This window comes from Mirounga leonina, unplaced genomic scaffold, assembly GCF_011800145.1.
Source record: "Mirounga leonina isolate KUSES-001 unplaced genomic scaffold, KU_Mleo_1.0 Mir_168, whole genome shotgun sequence".
In the NCBI taxonomy this organism is placed as follows: domain Eukaryota; kingdom Metazoa; phylum Chordata; class Mammalia; order Carnivora; family Phocidae; genus Mirounga; species Mirounga leonina.
The window spans coordinates 75,109,415-75,123,424 of NW_023270426.1; the positions used below are offsets into that span (position 1 = coordinate 75,109,415).

Here is a 14,010-nt window from a genome sequence, read left to right on the forward strand (position 1 = left end):
AAAATTATTCCAATCTTCAGTAAATATCTGAAATCATACCTTGTCTATTTTTTAATCTTTAACATGGATCTTACTTGACCATGATAAATCTGCAACAGTTGTTTCTGAATAGAATTTTGAAGACCTATAGTGAAGAGTATTCCTCAGTTACTTTTTTTAGTATCTAGAAACTAGAATGTCTAATAACAAATGACTTGTTCTTCCAGCAGTATCCATATGCCCACTTGTTCCCAAACCCACCATTACATGTTTCTGCTTTAAAGAAATGTGTTGTGCTGGAAAAACCATTGAGAGCTAATGGTATTTACTAAGAAATGAGAATAGATAGGAATCCAGAGACTACCAGTATTTAAGACATAAGCAGCAAAGAGAAGCAGGTACAAAGATTGAGAAGGGATTTTTAGGAAGAGGAGAAGACAAATTGGTATGTTGGAATATGAGAAGCCATGCAAACCAAAAAAGAAGAGTTTTAGGAAGAAGTGAGTCAGCAGGATCAGATCAAATGCTAAGAATAAAGATGGTTACATTTCTGTTGCATTTTGACCATTAGGAAATGGTGACCTTACTGAGGCAGTAGCATGGTGTAGGCAGAAGCATTATATCAATGTATTGACATACAGACAAGAAGTGGTAAAATGATGACTGCAAGTGTGGACTCTCAAAGAGCTTAATCCCTTTCATAGAATACTGCATAATCTCTGATTACTAAATTTTGAAGTATTTGACTTGAAGATATTAAATTTGAACCACTCATAGCTCATTGTACAATTGCCAGAAACTTGGCATTTTTATATTAATGTCATAATTTGTATAAAACTAAATACTTAATGTTCCTGAATACTTAAAGCACAGTAAAATGGAAACCTTTAATACAGATGCTAATTTTATTTCTTTATTTTTTAAATAGTCTTGGCTACTTATGATTCAGCAGACGGAACAGCTTAGTAGAATAATGAAGACACATGCAGAGGACCTAAATTCTGGACCCTTACACAGGCTCACTATGATGATCAAAGACAAGCAGCAGGTGAAGAAGAGTTTTATAGGTGTTCATCAGCAGATAGAAGCAGAGATGATCAAGGTCAGTCTTTCTACTCTGGAATTCTTTTGTTAATGTGATTTTTAAATTCACTGAAATATTTTATCTTGTTTGACTTTAAAAATTATTCATCATTTTATAATGAGAAATAGGTTTTGGTGTCTCTAGTAAGTAATATTTTATTCTTATTGAATATAAAACACAATTGATTATAAGATGTACTGTTACTTTATGTACTCCTCTGAAAGAAAAAGAATGCTGCCAATCAAACTATGATACAGTGCTTTCTTATCACTTAGAATTTTTATTTTTTACTTACTGAAATAGCTCTTTTAGGTTTTATTATTTTTATTTTTAGTATGCATATAAAAAAATATAGACAAAGTAAATGAAGATATTTTTAAATTTTCTTTACAGTGAGAGTTTGTCCCTTCTGGATAACTTTTTACAATGTTTTTCATTATGAAAATTTCAAATGTACAAAAGAAGAGAGAATAATAAAACAAACTCCTATTGACTGATCCACCCGCATAGTCAAGGTTTTTTTTTTTTTTTAATCTATACTCACCTACCTTTTCTAATACACTGGATCATTTTAAAGAAAATTCCAGGTATCATTTTATCCATAAATATTTTAGTATATATTGCTGAAATAAATACTCTTTTGAAAAAACTTAACCATATTATGATTAACCCACCTAAAAATAACAGTAATTCCTTAGGGTTATTAAATATCCTGACTGTGCTCAAATGACTGTTGTTTAAATGTTTTTTACAGTTGGTTCATTTGAATCATGACCCAAACATGGCTCACACATTATATTTGAATAATTTTCTTTTAATCTGTAGGTACCTCCCCCCAACCTTTTTAAAATGCCATTTATTTGTGGAAGAAACTGGGTAATTTACTCTATGGAATTGAATTTCTTTAATTTTTTATTTTATTTATTGTTATTCTTGCTGTTTTTGGGGGGCAAAAATATATCATAGGTACTGGTATAGACTTCCTATTTTTTTCATATCTGAGCTATCTGATGTCTTCTTGTTTATCTTTTGTGCTGTTAAACTTGACTAATAGGTTCTAGTGCTGCCAGACTGATCAACCTATTGATAAAGTTTCCCTTCAGCCATTCACCAATAGTTTTAGAAACAATTGATGTTTGTTGCTTAGATCCATTATTTTAGTAGGGGTTATAAAATGGCAGCTTTTTACTTCTATCATTCCTAATGTGATTGTTAACTGTAATTTTTCAATAAAAAGTTTTCTTACATCAACTATTTGGCTACCCTGAGGTATAGTTCATAAACAACAAACAGGATAAATGCTTGCTTTTTACAATTAATTAACCAGTTTGGAGAACAATGAATTGGTTCTTTAACAACTTCAAAAGTTAAGACTTCCAGTTTCCAGTCTGGCATGTAAGAAGTTTGGGTGTTGTCACACCATCCTAACAAAGAGTTAAAATTTGAATACATTGAAAAATCAACAGCTCTTCTTAGATCCTTAAGAGAAGTGAGGTGACAGAGCCATCGGCTCCCCCTAAAATTGGAGAGACATACAAGTGAATATAGAGAATCACAATTTACCAGAGCAAAAACCTCTTTGGGAAGCAGTGCTGTGTATAGGAACACCTGAACTGTAACTGACAAGTTCTGGATGCTCAGTGTGGACAATTTTGACTGTTAAAAACTCCAGGAGGAGCCACTTATTGAGGGGCCTCCGCACTTTTGTGAGTTTTACCTCCCAGACCTCTACCAGGTTCTCACAGTGAATATTGGAAAAAAATCTCATGCTCCAGCAGGGGGAGGGGAAAAGGAACCATTTTGATATATGCCAAAGCATTCTGTCCTTAATAAAGTGTGCTCTCAGGAGAAACTGTTTATCCTTAACCTAATTAATCTGGGGGAAGGAAAATTCATAACTCCTGCTTTCTCTGAGTGGGGAGTGGGATACTCAGCTGAATAGCACATGTGAAGTTCATAGCCAGAGGCACAGATTTAATAAAAGACTGAGACCTAAACATAGGGTATAAAATGCTTCCCCTTTTCTGACAGCTTATCACCACATTAGTAGAGGCCTATTTAATCAGTTTCTTTCACCTGGTACATCCTGCCTAGCAATCAAGAAAAAAATAATAAGGGATAGCAAAAGGCAAAAATACACAATTGGAAGAGACAGAACAAGCATCAGACCCAGACACAGTAGGGGTGTTTGAATTATCAGACCAGGAATTTATAACAACTATGTATAATATGCTAAGGGCTCCAATGGGTAAAGTAAAAAGCATGAAAGAACAGTGGGTAATGTAAGCATAAAGATGGAAATCCTAAGAAAGAAACAAAAGGCATTCTAGCATTCTAGAGAGCAAAAATACTGTAACAGAAGTGAAGAATGACTTTGATGGGCTTAATAAGAGAATGGGCACAATTAAAGAAAGAATCTCTGAAATTGAGAATATATCAATAGAAATTTACAAAACTTGAAAAGCAGAGAATAAGGACTGAAAAAAAAAAAGGGGGACAGAATTAACCAAGAACTGTGGGGTAACTACAAAAGGTGTAACATATGTATAATGGGAATACCTGAAGGAGAAGAAAGAGAGAAAGGAACAGAAGAGATATTTGAAATGATAATGACTGTGAATTTCCCTAAGTTAATGTCAGACACCAAACAGCAGATCCAGGAAGTTCAGAGAACATCAAGCAGAATAAATGACCAAAAAACTACCCTTCAGCATATCAATTTCACACTACAGATAATCAAAAATAAAGAAAAAATCCTGAAAGAAGCCTGAGTAAAAAAGCACCTTACCTATAGAAGAACAAATATAAGAATTACATCTGACTTCTCCTCAGAATTAAGTAGGCAAGAAGGAAGTCGAATGAAATATTTAAGTGTTGAGAGAAAAAACCCACAATCCTAGAATTCTATACCTTGTGAAATTATCCTTCGAAAGTGAAATAAAGACTTTCTTAGACAAACAGAAATTGAGGAAACTTGTAGCCAGTGGATTGAGAAGGAAAATGATATAGGTCAGAAACTCAGATCTACGTAAAGAAAGAAAGAGCATTAGGGAGGAGCGCCTGGGTGGCTCAGTCAGTTAAGCAGCTGCCTTTGGCTCAGGTCATGATCCCAGGGTCCTGGGATCGAGTCCCACATCGGGCTCCCTGCTCGGCGGGAAGCCTGCTTCTCCCTCTCCCTTTGCCTGCTGCTCCCCCTTCTTGTGCTTTCTCTCTCTCTGATAAATAAAATCTTAAGAAAATAAAAGACCATTAGGGAAAGAATGTGAAGATAAAATAAAAACTTATTTTTCTCATTCTTGATCTAACGGGTAACAGTTTATTGAAAATAATAATAGCAACAATAAAATTCAGTTATGTACAGTCATGTATCTTGGGTGTGTATGTGTGTATACATACATATATAAGTTTATGTATGCTTATATATAAGTGAAATGAATGACAGCAATGATATACGGGATAGAAAGGAGGTATTAGGATTATATTGTTATTGTAAGGTACTCATACTACCTGTGAAGTGGTATAGTGTTCTTTGAAAATAGGCTTGCATTAGTTATAAATACATATTGTGAACTCCAGGGCACGTACTAAAAAAAGTTAAAAAAGAAATAATAACTGATATATAAGAAATGAGAGAGAATGGAATTGTATAAAATATCAAAACCATAGAAGAATAGTGGAAGACAAAAATAGGAACAAATAACAAAGGTAACAAATAGGAAACTAACAAATATGATTGCCATTAACCCAGGTATTTAGGTAAGTTATTTGAAAGTCAGTGGTCTAAATGAGCCAATTAAAGGACAGAGATTGTCAGAGTAGATTTACAAACAAGACCCAACTATATTTTATCTACAAGAAGCCCATTTTAAATATTAAGACACATATAGATTGATAGTAAATGGATGGAGAAAGATATGTTATACTAACCCTAATCAAAGGAAAGTAAGAGTGGCTATATTAATTTCAGACAGAGCAGTCTTCAAAGCAAGGAAACCTATTGGGGATAAAGAGGGGAATTACATAATGATAAAGGGGTTAGTTCTCCAAGAAGACATAACAATCCTTAACTTGTATATGCCCAACAACATAATGTCAAAATACTGAAGGAGCTGTAAAAACTGATAGAATTGCAAGAAGAAATAGATGAATACTCCATTACAGTTGGAGACTTAACATCCCCCCATCAGAAATGAACAAACCCAGCAGGCAGAAAATCAGTAAGGACATAGGTGAACTTAATAGTACCATTAATCAATTAGATGCAGTGAACATTTACAGACTGTTTCATTGAATAACAGCAGAATCATATTCTTCTGAAGCTTACATGGAAGATTCAACAGATAGACCACATTCTAGACCATAAATCATACCTTAATAAATTTAGAAGAATAAAAATCATCCAGTATCTGCTCTGAGACCACAATGGAATTAAACTAGAAATCAGTAATAGAAAGATAGCGGGATCATAGTGTACTTCTGTTTTCAACTGTTTGAGAAACCTCCATACTGTTTTCCAGAGTAGCGGCAGCAATTTGCACTCCAACCAACAGTGTAAGAGGGTTCCTCTTTCTCTGCATCCTCGCCAGCACCTGTTGTTTCCTGTTAATTTTAGCATTTGTGACTGGTGGAGGTGATATCTCATTGTAGTTTCGGTTTTCATTTCCCTGATGATGAGTGATGTTGAGCATCTTTTCATATGTCTGTTGGCCATCTAGATGTCTTCTTTGGAAAAGATTAAACAAAATACTTCTAAATGGCACATGGATCAAAGAAGAAATCTCAAGAGAAATTAAAAAATATTTTGAACTAAATGAAAATGAAAATAAAACCCATCAAAATTTGTAGGTTGCAAAAGCAGTGCTTAGATGAAAATTTATAGCATGAATGTATGTTAGGAAAGAAAAAAGATCTAAAATCAATCCTCTAAACTTCTACCTTAGGGCATTAGAAAAAAAAGAAAGAGCAAATTGAATCCAAAGTAAGCAGAAGAAACGAAATGATACAAATTAGAGTGGAATTAGTTAAAGTGAAAACATAAAACCAATAGGAAAATCAACAAAACCAAAAGCTGGTTCTTTGAAAAGATCAATAAAATCATTAAGTTTGTAGCCAGGTTAACTAATAAAAACAATGTGGGCACAAATTACTAATATCAGGAGTGAAAGAGGGGACATCAACTACATAGTCCATATTAAAAGGGTAATGAAGGAATACTGTGAACAACTCTGTACCCACAAATTTGATTTCATACAAGAAATTTGGCAATTCTATGGAAGACACAGTCTGCTAAAAACTCACACAAGAAGAGATAGACGATCTGAATAGGCATATATTTATTAAAGTCATTGAATCAATAACTAATAACCTTCCAAAACAGAAAGCACCAGGCTCAGATAGTGAATTTTATCAAACATTTAAGGAAGGAATCATACCAATTCTCTATGAACTCTTTCAGAAAAAGAAACTGAGGGATACTTCCTAACTAATCCAAGAGACCACCATTACCAAACCAGGCAAAGATATTAGAAGAAAAGAAAACTACAGTATCTCTCATGAGCATAGATGCAAAAATCCGCTGGTACAACATTTGAAAATCAATTAATGCAGTCCATTACATGAACAGATTAAAAAAGAAAAATCACATAAGCATGCAAATAGATGCAGAAAAATCACTTGACATGCAGAAAAATCACTTGACAAAATTTTACAAAACCAGTACACATTCATGATAAAAACTCTCAGTAATCTAGGAAAAGAGGAAACCTTCCTCAACTTGATAAAGAATATCTACAGAAAAGGTACAGCTAACATATAAGTAATGGTAAGAAACTTGAAACTTTCCCACTAAGATCAGAAGCAAGTCAAGGATGTTTCCTCTTACTGTTGCTTGTTAACATCATGCTGGAAACCTTAGCCAATGCAACAAGACAAGAAAAAGAAATATATACAGACTGGGAACAATGAAATAAATCTGTCTTTGTTCACAGATGACATGACTGTCTATGTAGAAAATCCAAGAAAATCAACAAAAAAACTTGGAATTAGTAAGTGATTATAGCAAGGTTACAGGATACAATGTTACCATACAAAAGTCAGTGACTTTCCTATACATCAACAATAAGCAAGTGGAATATGAAATTAAAAGCACAATACCGTTTTCATTAGCACCTCCAAAAATGAAATACTTAGGTATAAATCTAACAACATATATACAAAATCTATAGGAGAACAACTGAATTCCAGTGAGAGAATTCATAGAAGAAATAATTGGGAGACATATCCCATGGTTGTCGATGAGAAGACTCAATATTGTCAAGATGTCAGTTGTTCCCAGCTTGCTCTTTAGATTTAACACAATCCCAATCAAAGTCCCCAGTAAGTTATTTTGTGGATATTGAAAAACTGATTCTAAAGTTTATATGAAGAGGCAAAAGCCCCACACTGGTCAACAGAATATTAATATGGAATATTATTTAATGCTCAAATAAAGGAGCTATCAAGCCACAAAAAGACCCAGAGGAAACTTACATGCATATTACTAAGTGAAAGAAGCCAATCTAAAAAGTTACATACTATGTGATTCTAACTATATGATATTCTGGATAACACAAACTATGGAGACAATAGAAAGATCAGTGGTTGCCAGGGGTTAAGGGAGTAATTTAAAATTTGTTCTTTATTTTTTTTTTGACAGGTTACAAAGACAGAATTAGAGAAATTAAAATCCAGCTATAGACAGTTAATAAAAGAAATGAATTCTGCCAAAGAGAAATATAAAGAAGCTTTAGCTAAAGGTATGAAAAATTGTTTATTTTAGTGATTTTTATTCTCATCATTTGAAGGTTGTCTTTATGAGTAGCAGAATGATTCCACTTAGACCAATTCACATTTTAAAAATATCAAAATATGCCAAAATAGGATAATTGTCAAATTATTTAATAAGTCTTTTTATTTTTTTGTTTTTTTAAAATGATGTAAAATATTTTTGAGTAGTTCATACTACATGGAATTACATAGCACTGGTAATAGAATGCAAAGAATGTTTAAAATTTTCTCTCCAGCATCAGATTTATTATTTAATTACTGAATACTGAATAAGAAAAATAAGGTTGTGTTTGTTTAGATACCTTTTTTAGTCTTCTTTTTACCTGTGGTATTTAAAAGCCACTAATAGACAAGATTATTTTATAGCATTATTTTGCTTTCATAGCTTAATTTTATGTGCCTATATTGTCCTAACATTTTCATAAATGGAAGTAAATAGAAAGAGAAACATTATTTATATTTTAAACAAGTGTTTATGGTTATGAGTTTTTAAATGTGAGTAAACAGTCTTCATATTTAAATTTTTTTAATTATAAAAGTTGGAGGTTTTAAAAAAAAATTCTTCCTGTCTAAATATAAGCTTTATTAGCAGCTCTGTCTTCTTTTTCTCAACATATTTTCTCTTGGTCTTTTACTTGTTGTGTATATATTCTTATTTTCCTGAGGTAAATGAAATAAATAGCTCTACATTTGAATATATCTTGCACAATGAAAATACTATGTTTTTGTTGTTAATCCCAGTAGACTAAAAGAGATCCTGATTTGGATGCATTTCTTCCTCCTTCCCTTTCTTACTTCTTTCCTTTGTCTCCCTGCTCTTCCTCCTCTGGCTGCTCTCTGCTTGCTTCCTCCCTTTCCTTCTCTCTGTCCTTCCCCTTTCTCTTGCTTTCTCTCTGCTCCCCATTTTCCTGCCAACACTTTGTTTCCCTCTGTTCCTGTCCCCACCCCTCACACATTTACCTCATGTTTCTGCTTTTTGCAGTGTTTCTACTACTTTTTTAGGGAAGATGAAGCTGTGTTTAAAGTTTTCTTATTTCTGCTTATTTTTCATGGACCTCAACCAGTATTTTGAGATCATGATCTCTTTATTAGTATAAACATATCTTTTAAAATACTTTTGTAATTCAATTATCTTAAATTATTTAAGTGATAAAACCAAAGAATGGCATTGTGTAAAGATCATATACATACATATACATACTTTGGAGTCAGATAGTATTGGATGTAAGTTCCAACACTGTATGATTATTTCATAGATTTTCAAATTTCATTTATCTAATTTTAATTCCTTTATTATTTTAAAGAGAGCTTTATATAATCTAGAAATATTTACTGAGCATTTGCTGTCTTTAAGTTATTGAAATTCAAGCAGTATTTCCAAGGCATTCAAGAAGCTTACCCATTTCTAGTTGATATTCTAATTTATGAACTACAAGTCTTATCCTCTTTCAAAGTTCAGTTTATGTCAAGAGATCCCTTGCTTAATCAAGAGTAGTTTAGAAGTAGTTTTGCATGTTAAGCATTACTACTTAATCTGTCAAAATAGTTAATTTTATAAAGTCTGTTACTTAATGCATGGGTAGCATTCTCAAATTAGTGCCCTATATTAAAAATATCCACCCAGAGCAAGTGATGACTTAATCCAACTGTATTGTAATTCAGGTATGCTAAGTATTTCACTCTAGATCTGTATCTGTTGGAGAATGATTAGTTAAAAAAAAGAAATAGATATTTACTCCCTAGTCTTTGATATCCATTTTTTAATGATAGTTTATTTTGCCTTAATAAATGAAATCTAATTCTGATGTCATAGTAAAATTTTAAATAGTCCTTGTACCTAGTGCTTATATTATCAAATATTTTTCACAGATAACAGTTGTTCTTTATTGTTTTTTTATTACTTTTAATCTAGATAAAATACTATTTAGTGTTGTATTAATAGTAGGAAGGCAACTAGAAAATTTGAAGATTCTAGTTTTTTTTTTTTTAAGATTTTATTTATTTATTTGACAGAGAGAGACACAGCTAGAGAGGGAACACAGCAGGGGGAGTGGGAGAGGGAGAAGCAGGCTTCCCGTGAAGCAGGGAGCCCGATGTGGGGCTCAATCCCAGGACCCTGGGATCATGACCCGAGCCGAAGGCAGATGCTTAATGACCGAGCCACCCAGGTGCCCCTGAAGATTGTAGTTTTAATTGGTCCCAAGAAGTGTTATTATTTGGCTGAATCTCATGAATTTATTTACATTTCTCCTTCTGAAAGGAGAATTAGTGATAATATTTTCCTATTTTCAAAAATTTGATTGCTGCCATTAAGTCCATTTATAACCTATAGAATACATATTTTTAAAATAAGTTCTTATATGATTGTGTTCGATACTTGACACATACGTAAATTTATCTTTTTATAATCAAAACTATCATGTTTTGTGAAAAAGTATAAAATTATATTTTTGAACACTTTGTTTCTGTTATCAAACTACTTTTTGTGTTTAATGTGGAAATAGGGTTTCTATTGTGAAGTTATTTACTCTATAAGGATAGCAAAATTTCCGACATTTGCAGACTTTATGTCAGAACCTTAGTTCATCTGTATAGGCCAGACCAGGGTAGTTCTGGAATGGTTTCTAGGGACTGCTGGGCACTGACAGTGAATATCCTGGCTGTGGTTCTAGCAACCATAGATATTAGGAGGTCTTAAGACCCAAGTCTGACATATAGCTTCCAGTTAGAGAAGATGAGCCTTTAGGGGACACAAGGCTTTGGGGGGAAACAAGGCCTGAAAATAATTCCTGTAGCAAGGGTTAAATTCTGGATTTGAGAATGGGTTGGGAGTTAAGAACTCAGTTACTGCAACTGGAGGTTTAGCACTTACAGTTGATCAGGAGGAAGGCTGGGTTAATGCTTAAATTCCAAATTCCTGACCCCTGCTGTGTGGATTATACAAAATACTTTAAATTTTGAATATTAAAGTTTTTATCCAAAGGAACATTAGTTTATGTTGTCTAATGTAAAATATAACAGTAATTTGCAACATGAATGTAGCATTTTAATTAATTTTTTTGTAATATATCTTAAGTATTAAACATGTTTTGCTCTGTGCTGAGAAAGCAAGTATTTGTCTTAAATTGACTTGGACTAATTTGAACATTAGTCTATTGATTATTATTTATAACATGTAAACTGAGAACAACCAAAATAATTTTAGTTAACCCTATTGAACTGAAGTTAATAATTCAGAGTGTTTGTTGATAACAGCATAGAATAATGAGTTCTTGAATACAAAATACACAGGTTTTACTTTTCTATTGCAGATTAAATTCTGAATACTTTAAGTTGGTTGAACACCTGTTTAGGTTTAGCCATAAAACAATTTTGTGAATCTATAAAGCTTGTATCTGAACTAAGGTTTTGACGTAATGCCTATAAATGTTGGCAAAATTTTCTATCACATTTATCCATATAAAAAGTAAATGACTTCACAAAGGAACTCCTGCACAATCATGTTGTCTATGAATAAAGAAAGTTTAACTTTCCCTTTCCAATCTGGATAGCTTTTTCTTGCCTAATTGCCCTAGCTAGAACCTCCAGTATAATGTTGAATAGAGGTAGAAAGAGCAAAGATAATTGTCTTGTTCCTGAACTTAGGGGAAAAGTAAAAATTAAGTATTAAGTTAGCTATAGTTTCAAAGTTTTTATCAAGTTGAAGTTCCTTTCTATTCCTGTTTTAGAGTAGATGTTGGATTTTGTCAAATTCTTTCTTTATGTCTATTGAGATAAATATTTTTTCTTCTTTTTGTTTGTATGAATTACTTTGATTGATTTTCACGTTTCAAGTATTACACCATCTCACATTCTTGGGATAAACTCCTTGGTTGTGATGCACTATTATTTTTTTATATTGTTGGATGTGGTGGGCTAAGTTTTTTCCATAATTTTTATCTATATCTTTTGTTTCTTGTATTTTTATCTCATTTTATTATAAAGATAATGCTATTCTGTGGATGGTTACTTCCTGTTCAACAAGAAAGATTTTTGTTCAATTGGTAATATTTCTTAAATATTGGTAGAATTCACTTGTGAGGCATCTGGGTCTGTTTTTATTTTTTCTTTTTGGCAAAGATTTTTAAACTATAAACTGAAGTTTTTGAATTGATGTAGACTCTTTAGTTTATCTGTTTCTTTTTGAGTTTTAATGGGTTGTATCCTTCAAGGAAATGTCCATTACACCTAAGTTGTTGAATTTATTGCTATTAAATTGTTCATAATATTTCCTTATTCACCTTTTTAATTTGTAGAATCTGTGGTGACTTTCTCTTTCCCATTCTTGATAGTGGTGTTTTATGTCTTTTCTCTTCGTTCCTAATCATTCTGGCTAGAGGTTTATCAATTTTATTAATTTTCTCAAGGATCAGCTTTTGGCTTTATTGTTGTTTTTTTTTTTCCTATTTTTCTGCTTTCTATTTAATTGGTTTATGCTCTAATCTTTATTATTTCTTTCCTTCTGCTTGTTTTAGGCTTAGTTTGCACCATTTAAAAAAATTTTAAATGTTCTTAATATGGAAGCTAAAATCATTGATTTGAGAGCTGTTATTTTTCTACAGGCATTTTGTGCTATAAATTTCCCTAAGTACTGTTTTAGCAACATTCCAAAAATTTTCATACACCATCTTCATTTTCATTCAATTAAAAATACTTTCTAATTTCCTTTTTGTTTTTTCTTTGATCTATAGGTTATTTAAAAGTATGTGGGTTACTTTTCTAAACTTCTGGCATTTTTCTAGAGATGTTTATATTTTTTATTTATAATTTAATTCCATTTTGATCTGAGGATATTTATGACTTCATTTCTTTAAATTTATGTGTATGTGTTATTTGGCCCACAGTATGGTCTGTTTTGATAAATGCTTCATATGCACTTGATAAGAATGTGTATTCTCCTGCTGTTGGTTGGAGTGGTCTATATTGTCAGCTTTTGGTCCAGTAGGCTAATTGTGTTTTTTTATTTTTTTATGTTCTTACTGATTTTCTGTCTACTTGTTATATTAATGATTGAGTGAGGGCAAATGAAATCTCCCACTGTAATTGTGGATTAGTCTATTTCTTTTTGTAGTTGTCAATATTTTTCTTCATGTGTTTTGAAAATCTCTTACTAGGTGAATAAGCAGTTATGGTTATTATATCCCTTGATGACTTGACCACTTTATCATTATAAAATGATCTTTATTATCCCTGGTAGTATTATTTGCTGTGTTATCTATTCTACCTGATATTAATATAGCCATTCCAGCATTACTTTGATTAGTGTTTACATGGTATATCTTTTTTTTTTTCATTCTTTAATGTTTTAGTCTTTATTTTTGAATTACATTTCTTGTAATCACCATATAGTTAGGTCGTGCTTTTTTATCTTGTTAATCTCTACCTTTTAATAGACTATATTTATTGGGACTTTTGATAATGTTAGGCTTAAATCTGTCATCTTGCAGTTTGTTTTCTCTTTGTTCCACATATTCTTTATTCTCCTTTTCATTTTATCTGCCTTCTTTTGGATGAATTGAAACATTTTCTTAAGATTCCTTTTTATCCCTTTTGTTGTCTTACTACCTTTAACTTTTTGTTTTGTTATGTTATCTTTAATTTACCATAGTATATCTTCAGGTGCTATTATAATGCTTAGCTTTTAACATGAGATTCTTATAATGGTACAGTCTTCTGGTCTGTGTGCTATTATTGAAATATATTTTACTTTTGCATATGTTTGTAAAGTCCACCCTACCTTGTTAATATTTTTGTGTTTGTTTAGTCAGTTATTTTTAAAATTACAATAGAACATCTCATATATTCATCTATGTAGCTATCTTTTCTGGCATTTTGTATTCCATCTGGTATCATTTTACTTTTGCCTGAATGATTTACTTTAATGTTTCTTGTAAGTCTGTAGGTAATAAATTCTTTGAGTTTTGGCATGCTTGAAAAAGTTTTTATTTCACCTTTGTTTTTGAAATATATCCTTATTGGGTATAGAATTCTATTTTGGCATTTTTTTCGTCTTCAGATCTTTAAAGATGTTGTTCTAGTATCATGTCATGGAGAAATCTGCTCTAATCTTTATCTTTGTGCTC

At 31.9% G+C, this 14,010-nt stretch overlaps 1 protein-coding gene across 7 annotated transcripts in view; it reads left to right on the forward strand.

Annotated features, from left to right (window-relative positions):
* Positions 1 to 14,010, forward strand: part of FER (FER tyrosine kinase) — a 412,363-nt gene that overhangs the window by 53,093 nt on the left and 345,260 nt on the right. For 6 of the 7 annotated variants that reach the window (XR_004681050.1, XM_035015022.1, XM_035015025.1 and 3 more), the window contains 2 exons: positions 908 to 1,081; positions 7,758 to 7,857. Coding sequence is in view for 5 of the 7 variants with exons in the window: in XM_035015022.1 (XP_034870913.1) it covers positions 908 to 1,081; positions 7,758 to 7,857 (274 nt within the window). In the remaining 2 variants the exon portion in view is untranslated. Of the gene's footprint in view, positions 1 to 907; positions 1,082 to 7,757; positions 7,858 to 14,010 lie in introns of those variants that run through there. The other variant, XM_035015023.1, reaches the window with a different exon arrangement.